Source organism: Halichoerus grypus, chromosome 4 (genome assembly GCF_964656455.1).
Source record: "Halichoerus grypus chromosome 4, mHalGry1.hap1.1, whole genome shotgun sequence".
In the NCBI taxonomy this organism is placed as follows: domain Eukaryota; kingdom Metazoa; phylum Chordata; class Mammalia; order Carnivora; family Phocidae; genus Halichoerus; species Halichoerus grypus.
Window position 1 is genome coordinate 140,590,327 of NC_135715.1, and position 12,006 is coordinate 140,602,332.

Sequence of the window (12,006 nt, forward strand, 5' to 3'; positions counted from 1 at the left end):
ATAAAGTTTCTTACATTTAAAAAAAAAAAGAAGCATGAAGGAATATGCTGTTGACATTGGGGATAGGCTTGCTTACCTGGTTCAGGCTTTGGTTTTGGTTCAGGTCCAGGGAGAGGTATTGCTGGCTTAATTTCAGGCACTAAAATAATTCACAGTTGTAAGCAGGTTAGTTGAAGTTTTTTTTTTTTTTTAAGATTTTTGAAGTTTTTCACTAAATTAAACCAAAATTGAGCAGACTTAATATATCTTGGGAGATAGTAGAATTTAAACATATATGGTCACCAAATCAAGTATTTGATCTAAGTTTATTTTGCATTTGAAACAAAATATTTGGAAATATAGTAAAAGTTCTAATGTTGTTATTCATCTCATTATCCATTTTTTCCCTAGTGCTTAAAACTTATTTTAAATTTAACAAGTGTCTGGTCATTAGCCAAGTACACCTAAGAGTGAAATGGTAAAGAAAATTAAAGCGTATGTGATGAATAGATTAAGGTCCTGTGTTCACATCTTAATGCCAGTGTGATGGTTTTTTAAATGACGCATATTTGCATTTTTAGAGACAACTAAGACAGTGCCCTTAAGTTTGTACCTTTTACTGGTTCAGGAACTTTCCTTTCCCTTTTCGTAACAGTAGCTGGAGGTACTTCAGCCTCTTCAACTTTCGGAGGTGGCTCTGGTACTTTAAGATAATGAGATTATTTTCTAGTGTTATTTGAATACTTAGAAATCAACTGACCTGAAATAATCAGATCAAACTATTTTTCAAAAGCTCTATTAATGGCTTTTAACAAAACCTTATATTGTATCAATTAATTTCTATCTTCTCTCCTTGACTGTTTCTCAGTTTATTTTACTTTTTCTTATTCCACCCACTTGTGTCGCAACTCTTGAGCTCTCCCTTTCTAAATCACTTCCGTAACAGTTCCCAATAAATACACCCTTTGAGAATAGGCTAATGATAACAATCAACCCACTTAAAAGCCCCCAAATTCTGTGCCACAATTGTTGACACCCTCCCATGCAGTTATTTTGCAGCCGACCTGATTATTTCACAATCACTGCTACCAGAAGAACAGGGGCAAAGTAATAACAATAATGAAGTATGGGAAAATACATGAATAGATTTGGAAATTACTATAAAGATCTTTAAACAGAAAGCAGACAATGGAAAGCACAGACTAGTTCACAGACAAAATATGAAGTTATGCTTATATTTAACTCCAATGATGTTTACAAGATAAACCTTTTGTTAAATGTCCATTTTGTTAAAAGGTAATTGTTACTGAGATTCCTACCTGGTTTTTTAATTTTTTCTAGTTTTTTAGGTTCTACTTTAGGTTCTTCTTCTTCAGGCCTCTTTCTTAGAACTTAAAAGACAAAAAGGTTTATATGTAAACCAAGACAAACAAACTAGTGAAGATGTTGAGCACACTTGACAAGCAAATAATACACAAAGCAAGGAAAATGAAAAGCATGAGACCTGGTATGCTGGACAGCTAGCCTTTATGCTAGAAGTGCTTTTTTTGTTTTTTTTTTTAAATCAAAGGTGGTCAAATTAATTAAAATAACACTGGGAGTCACTTTATATCCATGTACATAGGCATTCTGTTGTTCAGAGACAATGCTGTTACAAAAAGGACCAAAACACAAATGAATAATTTGAATAGCGACAGATTCCATTCATAATTCACCATTGTAATATAATGAGGAGTATTTAAATAAGTATAAAGTTTACTTAAGTGGAGATATCCAAAGAAATGTAGTCTAGATACCCGTAATTCTGTGTGAAGAAAATGTTAGAACTCGATTCTTCATATGAATATCTTGCTTCCAATTCTTTAAGATTTTATTAGTAGAAAGAAATGTTCAGTTTTTAGAAAAATGTTATTTATTAGTTCTGATGATCCTGCATCACACTTTAAAACTGAATACTGAATTTAGAAGTTTTAAGAAGTTTGGTCTAATTTAGAATATTTAATAGGTTTAGTGTATTTTACTACATAATTTGAGTATGAATGTGACAGCTTTGGTCATTATTATTAGCTTAGAGTATGATCAATTTAGTCATGTCTATGCATGTAAACTTCAAAACTGTGAATGCTCACAAAAGTTGTTTTTTGAAAAAAGCTATAGAAATGATAGCCTTCCCAATTTTCAGTGCAACTATAAATGAATTTTGATGAATAGGTAATCTGATTAAAAGAAAACCAAGAGACAGAAACATTTTGTAAGCTTTCAAGTCTATTCTTTTTGTAAATTTAAAGCTAACAAAACAGTTGAAAAATACTATACCGCTTTTGAGAACAACTTCTTCCTTTGGTTGAGGTTTAGGTTCAGGAAGTAATTTGCGAACTTTCTTTTCACCTCCAGGCACTTAAAAGAATATGATTTCAAATTTTGAAGTAAATTCATATAAAAGTAAATTTCAACAAGAAAAAGGTCTCTTTCAAAACTAGTTAACTATAGTGCATAATAATTTTTGTTGCAAAATAGTATCACAGAATTTAAAAGCAAATAATACACTTCAAGTTATTTCCTCTGCAAACATTTATATAGCCTTGTGACAAATTCCATTGCATTTATTGCAAGCAAATATAGTCAACTTAAATGAGGGTAGAAGATGTTACTCTATATTGACTTTATGAATCTTTGATCAAATACAGGGTTCTTAACAGCATCTTTGCCCCAATCTACAATTGTAGATTGTTCAAATCTACATTGGTATCTCAACTGTCTATTACATTAAAATGATACTGGTAAGTGTTAGTGTCATTATCCAGTCTTCTCCACTGGTGAGAGAAGAAAGCTAAGGGATCTGGCTGATGACCTTGATGTTGGGAAAGTACCACTCTTACTTTCCTAACAGAAGGAAAATATCATTTCTTAATATCTCCCTTTTGAAATAATACTGACCTAAAATTATAAAACTCTAGAATTTGAGAGCTGGTTTGGAGCTCATTTTTAATGAATAAGAAAATGTTCTTGAATTTAGACTAAAAGGGACCCAAGGAATTCTAAGTTCATTCTCTCTTGCATCTTTGGTGACTGTTGGGCATGATGGATGATATTACAGAGCAGCCTCCTCCTTCTCCTACAACCCTCATGGATTTGAGTGGAAAAAAGAGAAATGCTGGGTGACTGTTGAACCACCTTACCTCTCTAGTGATGTCAATGAAAATCAGCTTAAAACATTATTTATTTGTATCACTTAATGGCCTATTTGTTTACTCATGTGAAATCTGAATTTTTAGATATTTCTAAAAAATTTCCCATTTGGTGCTTTAAGCAGGATTTTTGCAATTCATTAAGTAGGTGTTTTGTTTTGTTTTCGTTTTTTAAGTAGGCTCCACAGTCATTGTGGAGCCCAACACGGGGCTTGAACTCATGACCCTGAGATCAAGACCTGAGCTGAGATCAAGAGTCAGATATTAATTGACTGAACTGCCCCTAAATAGGTTTTTTTTTAGTGTGATAAAGATAACTTTGCATAACTTCAAAATTTAAATATATAAAAGGTAAATATGTATTTCATTTTAAATAATGATTTTTTTCTGTCAAGTATTTTAAGTAAAATTTCACACTTCAACATTAAATTTTTTTATCCATGTTAAATTGTGCTGGCTTTCAATACTATTTTAGAGTTACCAGTATTCTCAATGTATAACTATTTTCATTGATCAAACGTGGAAAGATGACCATGCATCTAATTAACGTAAGGATGGCATATATTCTTTACTCATATAATGGACATAGTGGAAATACATCTTTGCATTTGTTTTTCTGTATTTCTATTTTATTTTTAAGGTCTTATTGACATTTGAGACTCAGGTACAGAACACACCATTGCAGCTATTATTTTTAAAGTCATTATATGTCATTACATGTCATTTTAATGTTTAAGTGGCTTTTCCTCCATTACTAGTTAACAGCCATAGTAATATTATTTTGTAATCTCCATTTTATAAGTCAGGAAATGTATATTCAGATGGGTGATTTTTCTAAAATTCCAGAGTGAATCAAGAACAGATTCAATTTCTGGGTCTGGATGTGTTGATGACTTTAACAGAATGCTGCTACCCATTATACTTACTAGAAAAATTAATAACTTTATTTTAAATGGAAAAATTTCTAAAATTTATGATCCATTTATTTTTCTTTGGGGTCTAAGTGTGTCAAGAGAAATGAATTTTGAAAAATGACCTGCAGCAATCCTGAATGCTCCCTAAAACTCCCAGTGAGATCTGACGCCTGAAAGAACGTCTTGGAGTCAGTGACAAGAGAGTAACAGGAAAGCCCTGAGGAAATCCCTATGAATCATCTCAATAGTATAGAAGGATGACATGACTTATTTTTAGCGCTCTAACACTGGCCAAAATACTGTTGTTCAGGTGAAATTCCAAAGCTTTCTACTATTAGGTCTTTGCATTTTAACCCAAGGTGTGTCCTGAAGCTAATTTCAGCTAACCAGTAATATTTAATATTTTTAAGTTGAGGAAAATGCAAGAAGACATATGTAGATGAGACAAAGATAAACAATATCCATGAATGTATGAAATTTGATGGGAGACAAAGGAAGCAACACTCATGAGCCAGGACCATAAAAACTACAAAAATACAAGAAATAAATGAGACTACTCTATTAAAAAAAAAAAAGAAAGAACATTCTAGAAGACAGGAAGAGGAAGGAACCCAGTGGAGGGATACTGCACAGAAATGCATTTTCCAGATTGTGAAATACCTTTCAGAGGCTTCAACTCCACTTTTTCTGGAACTTCAGGTTTTTCAGGAACTTTCTTCTTTGGAACAGCTTTAAAGAATATGATCTTAATTTTATTATTTGTATATTTAGACTTATCTGAAGCAAATTATTAAATATCTGCTCCAAGAGTCAAAACCAAGCTTTGCTTACAGCCAAACAGCATTGATAACAGCCAAGAGCAGCCACCAAAGAACACACAGGAAGCGTTCAAACCATGAAAACATTGCCCTTTTACTCTGATGGTGAGTAGTAAGTTTAAGTCTGGTGAAGAAAGAAGGTAATTTTTGTTCTTTGCAAGAAGAAGAAATTTTCCTTTAAGTATAGGTTTATATTGAGGGAAGTGTATTAAGTGTGTGTCTTCATGGACTATGAATCAACAGATGGGTAGCCTTGTAAGAGGTGCCCATTTTCTATGTCTGACTTAAAATGCCAGAAAGTTACCCCTGCTGGCCAGGAGGGGTGAAGAGGGGCAAGAATCATGAGAAGCAGTCTTACTCTGGAAGATTCTGACTTTGTACATGTGTAGGTAAGCATGGGAAAGTGCTCATCTAAGATTATATCTAGATTATTTTAGATTGAGAAATCTCATGACAGTACCAATAAGACAACATTGTATTACCATAAAAAGAATAATATGTTTTCACCAGTTTATTTCAGCTTTTAAAGATGTCATTTTAAGAATTAAGTAATATTGCATCAGTTCAAAGAAATATCTAAATACAAAAAGAACGAAGGGAAATTTAACAATGAGAAGAGATGCTGGGTATCAAATGTATTCATAATCACTCCTTCTGGCTACGCCGAGGACCACCATAAGACACAGTTTGGGCTTTTATTAAGTTGCAAAAGAAAAAAAAAAAGTGGGGTAGCAGTGATGGGTAATTTATATGCTTTCCTTTGATGGTATGTGAGCACGTATCAGCTATCAATGCCATAAATATATTACTTATAGTATATTTTAAAACACATGAAATTCTTTAAGAACAAAGTTTTGGCTTTTGTATAAATTTGTTACTGCAACATTAAAAGTTTCATGCAAAGTTTTCTTATACATTCCAAATGCACAAGATCCCAAAGATATGCATAGCAATCACACTCTGAAATCAGAACCCTTTCTCCATAAGAAAGTTAGTTGGACAGCCCCTGCATCCAGATGTCTAGGATGAAGCTAACAACGAGCAATGATGCCCTGTCTGTCAGGCCTGTCCCGACAAAGCACCCGAAGGCAGTAGAAAACACAGATCTCTATGCAATTCCCACAGCTCGATCATGTTTGAAAGCCACACACTTTTAAAAATAATACATGCCTTGCAAGCACCGTTTCGGATGACTGAATAGAAGTTTGAAGCAGATTAATAAAACTTGGGAGCGGCATTTTATACCTTTAAGTTGGAATATTTTCTCCTTCACATCTTCCTTTGGTGGAGCTGGAGGAGGTGCCGCAGGCTTTGGTTTGAGTTTTGGTTTCTCAATAACCTTCTTTTCAGGTTCAGGTTCTTGAAAGAGTATTTCAGGAGGGTTAGTATATGTATATGTTAATTAGCATGTGGATATATGGTATACTCAGTAGAAATTTAAACATACATATATATCAAGTAAAAAGTTTGCTTTTTAAATTCCTATTAGTATTCAACATGAAACATAAAACAGTATCCAACATAAAACACAAAAATTTGTACACAGATGATGAGAAATATGGTGAAGGCACTAATAAAAACAAAGGAAACATCTGTGTAAGCCACACTGACATGAGATCAACAGTACAAACGACATCGATGCATAAAAATGAAATGCACGTTTAAAAGAGTATCTTACACACAGATGTAGAACATAAAACATATATGAAGATGAAGAACATGATGATGAAGAGTTAAGTCCAATTAACTGAATACCTTGTATTGGTATTTCTTCTGGCTGTGGCTCAGGTTCAGGTTCTTCAGGCTCAACGTACTTTTGAATTTCACGTTCTTTAAAGAATGTTGACAGAGGATATGAGATTGTAAAGTTCTTCACAAAGACTCATACAAATTTCACACAGATGTAAAGATTGTAGTCACAAAAAACAAAAATATACAATTCATACAAATTTTACAGAAAAAGAGGTAAGATTTCTATTATACTTAAACATTCTATTTACTACTTTATTTGATGTATGTTGATGGCAAATGAGATGACTTTTAAAATTTGATGTGGGGTTATTGTTTGAGAATCCAATGCAATTTTCCCAGTTTTGCCTTGTAAACTGTATCTCTGGGAATTATTAATTACTATCAAGAAAAATCAAATTAAAGATTCTACTTCAAAAAAGTATAACTATTTGAAAAATGAAGCAAGCATATGCTGGAATACTTCTGTATATAATTTCACGAAAGACTATCACCTTATGAATAGTTTTTTTATTTCTAGCAGGAGTCTTTAAGAGATTAAAAATATTTATATTTATACATACATATATATATATCTACATATATATATACCTTCAACAGGGGGAGTCACTTTTCTACCAATGGTTATGGATGTTTTTTCTTCATACATTATTTCCTCAGGAGACTCTTCAACTTAAAAAACACAGTATTATATTTGAGACTATATTCACAATAGAATCTTCCAACTGCTAAGTTGCAACATATCAACTTAGTTATACTCTATAACATACTCTTCAGATGACCCCAAAATATCAACAACTTCACTACATAAAGACAGACAGCAGACAAATACATAAAACCTATCTGCAACCAAAGCAAGATGTTTAAGACAATTGTCATCTTTCCAAGATTTATAGAGCAGCCGTGTACCTTGGATGGGTGGAGCTTCTGGCTCTTCAGGAATAGGAATGGACACTTTCTTTTCTGGGATGATTTCCTTCGGTACTTGAGGCACTTTAAAGATATTGATTTTGTTTACTGTTAAGAATTTAGAAGATGTGCAAGATTCTGCAAACAGCAGGCAAAGAATACAGTGGAAAGAACTTTATAAGACTTAGTGGATAATATGGCTTTGGAGGCATGGCACCCTTTTGGACATTCCAGTTTTATAAACGAGTCTTCTCAGCCTTCTGCATTTGCTTCTCTTCTTCTGTGTACCCTTAAATGCCAGTGTTCTCCACTGGTCTAACTCTGAAGCTTTAAAAAACTGGCTCTACATTCTGTGAACAATCACCCCTGCACTCTCAACTCTTACTTCTCTGTGGATGACTTCTAGATCTACATCTCCAGCTCCATTCTCTTTCCTAAGCTCCAGATGCATATTCCCAGCTTCTATATTTGAAAAGTGAAAAATATATTCACTATCTTCTTTCTAATGTTAATTAGTGACCCAATGAACCATTCCCATGGATATCTAGCTACAACCCTTACAATCATCTTGGGCTCCTCTACTTCCTTGTTTCCATAATAGACACCAATTCGATCTCCCATCTCTCTCACTCTTTTTACATTTCTAACACCACTGATCTTGTCCAACTCTTAATGACCCTAAATATCTGCAGTGGCTCTTGACTATTATCACTGTCTTCCAGCAGCTGGAACTATTGCCATTCATCTTTCTGAAGCCTGACCTCTACTGATTGGTGCACCTGCTTCAAAGCCTTTGAAGCTTCCTGTTGCCTACAGAATAAAGGACACGCCCGATATGGGCATTCAAAGAACTCCAAAATATGATCCTCAGCTTTATATCCAGACTCTCTTTCAAGATACCCCACAACCAATTCATACTCAAATTGTACAAATATATTTGAAGGTCCTTGAACTTCCTAGACTCTTCTACCTCTGTGCCTTTCGATAAAAAATCTTTCCTTTGCCTAGAAAACCATTTCCTCAATTGCTATACACTGTCAAAATCCATCAAAACTTAAATTTTCATTTCTTTCATACAGCTTTCCCCTGATGCCTCTTCCTGAAATTTATCTTCCCTTGCTCTGTGTTTCTATAGCCCTTGATACTCTTGTAGGTGTGATCACTTCCTGTCTCTATGAGAGTTGTGCTGGGCTTTCTTCTTACCACCTTGAAATTGCCTGAAGACAGGACCAGATCTTATTTTTTCTAGTATGCTGTTTTTTAGTGGTAGGACATTCAGCAAAATATGCTGAATTGAGCTGTTCTACCCCTTGAATCAGAGGAGGTGCTTTGCTACCACATGGAACCCTGTCATAGCACAACTGAATCTCATTTATTTGTTTTCTCCTGCTTATCTATCTCTTTTTTTTTCTCTTTGCCCTCATTATTTCCCCATTTTCATCTGTGAAATGTGGTTTTGCATAAGAACTATCATTAAAATGCTACGACAGTATTCAGGGAGATCTGTATTTTTTCCTCACGGTAGGTACCTTTTTCTGGCAGGGCTTCTCGTTTTTTGGTAACAGGCACAGGTTCCTTCTTTACTGGAACAAGTTTCTGGGGCACCTCAGGCACTTTGAAGATATTAGTTGTATTTTAAAAAGAGTATTTAGAAACATTTTAAATGTTAAGAATAAAGGATATGTAGTTAATGGAGAAGTATTAACATTATTGGAAACAAAATAAGGACATTTTTGTCCCTAGTTTCGAAACAACAAGGACAGATAACAGATTACTTTAAAAAAACAATGATACTAATGGTATCAGTGATGATGGGAATACCTTGAGCTGCTGGTATTTCTGGCTTCTTAACAGTTGGGACTTTCTTCACTGGGACAACTTTCTTTGCCATCTCAGGTACTTTAAAGATATTAGTAGCATTTAATAATATAAAATTGCAAGATGCAATATGTACACGTTAATTTGACAAGAACATTTAGATAACAGTAATGTGCATAATACAACACAATACATAATAAAGACAGTCGAATTTTAGACAGCACACAAAAATGAAGCAAATATTGATTTATTTTACTGTAAGTACCTTTAGGAGGTGGAGCTTCTGGTTTTTTGATAACAGGAACTTTCTTCTCTGGAACAATCTTCTTGGGTTCTTCAGGCACTTGAAAGATAGGAATTTCTTTGAGTCAAATGATTACAATGAAAAGCTTAACACTAATGAATGAATAAAGAAGATCACACCCATCCCTTTGGTATGCACACTGTAAAATTCTATAGCTTTGTGTGTGCAAATGACTTCTGTTCTTGCCAATGAAGTCGAATTTCAAGAAAGAGAGGAGACCTACATTTTACCTTAAAGAAGATACATAATAGATATAAAAATCAAACGATGTATTTTCCTGTACAATACAGGATCCTGCCTTGTACCTGCTGGTGGTGGGGCTTCTGGCTCCTCTTCAGCAACAGGAACTGGCTCTTCAGGTGCAATTTCCTCTGGTTCTTCATATACTTTAAAGATATAGTTAATTTTAATTCCATGTATGGAACAATAGTGTAAAATGCACAAAACACTGAGCATAAAAACTAGTAACTGTGATTTCTTCCCTTGTTTTAATTAATATTTTCTCTTAGTTTTGTGAAGATGAAATCTATCTTATTTGCACTGACTTCTGTTTCTATTGATTTGAATGCTTGGAAAGCCCTTTTGGCGTTTAGTGTCATTTATAGTCACTAGTTCTGTCCTACTTTCTGTGCGCATTAGAGAAACTTTAATACAGCTTATGATGCCCTATGTAGATGTTGCTGATTGATAACCCAAATCAGAGCTAATTAAGAATGATTAAGACAAATAAAGGACAGAAAATGACCAAGAGATACTGAATAAGAAAAAAAGAGGAACAAGGCTTAAATTAGCAGCTGACATGAGTGGCAAGCTCATTAATGGTCTTACGTGTACCTTCTGGAGGAGGAGACTCTACTTTCTTGGGAACAGGAATGGCTGGTTCCTCTTCTATGACAGGTTTCTTTGGCACTTCTGGCACTTTAAAGATATTAGTTAGATTTACTTCTGGATAGTTGAGAAGTACATGAAATTTATACCACCTCTAGTTCACATCTAGGTCAAATAACCCAGAGACAAATCCAAGAACAAAATTCACAAGGCCAGTAATCTGTTCTGAGATCTGCATAGCAGGGAGAGAAATGTGGCCTATGCAGATTAACAAAACCATATTAGTAAACTCTTCGATGCACATAATAGATGCATCAGTTATTTTTGTTTGTCTGTTTTTAAACCAATGATGTTATTTAAAAACATTTAAACCCTAAAAATCCAGAATGGCAGGTTTGTAATTGTGAATATAAGAAGCTTGACAAACAACAGGGTGTCCTATAATAAGTAACTTTTGAAGCCAGAGTGAGTGCTTTCCTGCAGAATCTCATTAGGGACATGTACCTTTCGGTGGTGGGACTTCGGGCTTCTTGGGAACAGTTACTTTCTTTTCAGGAACAACTTCTTTTGGAACTTCAGGCACTTTAAAGGCATTAGTATTTTAACATTATGAAGAGTCACTAGTAAACATTCATCACATTTGCATAGAACAAAATACTTTTTAAGAGTTGGAGGTTTTATCCTCCATCACATGTTAGACAGCTATATGTACCTTTAGCAGGTGGGACTTCTGGTTTTTTGGGAACCACGGGAGGCACCTTCTTTTCAGGAACAACTTCCTTGGGTACCTCGGGCACTTTAAAAGATATTAGTTGTTTTTAGCTCATCGTTTCAATTACATGAAAATCATTAGGTATAGCAGTGGAACCCAACCCTTGAAAGACAGACATTTTTCTGTCGGAGGTTAATGGCAGTGAGAAATACCTTTCACTGGTGGTGGTTCAGGTTTTTTGGCAATGACAGCAGGTGGTTTCTTTTCTGGGGCGGGTTTCTTGGGTGGCACGGTCACTAAAGATATTAGAATTTATTTTTTAGAATCAGTGAAGATGAATGAGAAATAAGACAAAAAGCTCAAAATGTCCAGAATTTTCAGGGCAAGAGGGGTGGAAAATTGGCTAAGGCCACCTAGCAGCTGGCCAAGTACCTTTTGGTGGAGCAACAGGCTCTGGCTCTTCCACAACCTCCGCTGGAGGCTCTTCCCAGGCAATTTCCTCAGGCTCCTCATGCACTTGAAAGAGACAAGCTCATTTTAATGCTAGAGTTGACTAAAGCATAGGAAATATTTTACAAACAGATTTTTACAACACTAAGAAGAGAGTTTTCTTTTAAAAAATAATAGTTTTGGTAGTGTCATTATTACCTGCAGGGGGAGGACTCTCCGGTTTGGGAGGAAGAGCTTCAGGCACCTTCTTTTCTGGAACAGCAGCCTTGGGCACCTCAGGCACTTTAAAGATATTAGCATTTTCATGATTAGACAGAGTAGAGACAAATGGACAGTA

General features: G+C 34.6%; 2 protein-coding genes across 2 annotated transcripts in view; both read right to left on the bottom strand.

Annotated features, from left to right (window-relative positions):
- The window catches only part of TTN (titin), a 274,297-nt gene that overhangs the window by 114,828 nt on the left and 147,463 nt on the right, over positions 1-12,006 (bottom strand). The window contains 14 exon segments of the mRNA XM_078071037.1: positions 77-139; positions 593-682; positions 1,299-1,370; positions 2,296-2,376; positions 4,742-4,810; positions 6,145-6,258; positions 9,641-9,718; positions 9,985-10,065; positions 10,514-10,597; positions 11,012-11,089; positions 11,220-11,303; positions 11,432-11,515; positions 11,652-11,735; positions 11,868-11,951. Coding sequence (XP_077927163.1) covers positions 77-139; positions 593-682; positions 1,299-1,370; positions 2,296-2,376; positions 4,742-4,810; positions 6,145-6,258; positions 9,641-9,718; positions 9,985-10,065; positions 10,514-10,597; positions 11,012-11,089; positions 11,220-11,303; positions 11,432-11,515; positions 11,652-11,735; positions 11,868-11,951 — 1,146 coding nt within the window.
- On the bottom strand, positions 6,374-9,448 carry LOC144381448 (uncharacterized). Its single transcript, XM_078069943.1, has 6 exons — positions 9,379-9,448; positions 9,087-9,170; positions 7,558-7,641; positions 7,240-7,320; positions 6,655-6,729; positions 6,374-6,381 (listed from the first exon to the last, which is right to left on the bottom strand). Exons 1-6 carry the CDS (start codon positions 9,446-9,448, stop codon positions 6,374-6,376), a joined length of 402 nt encoding a protein of 133 aa, XP_077926069.1.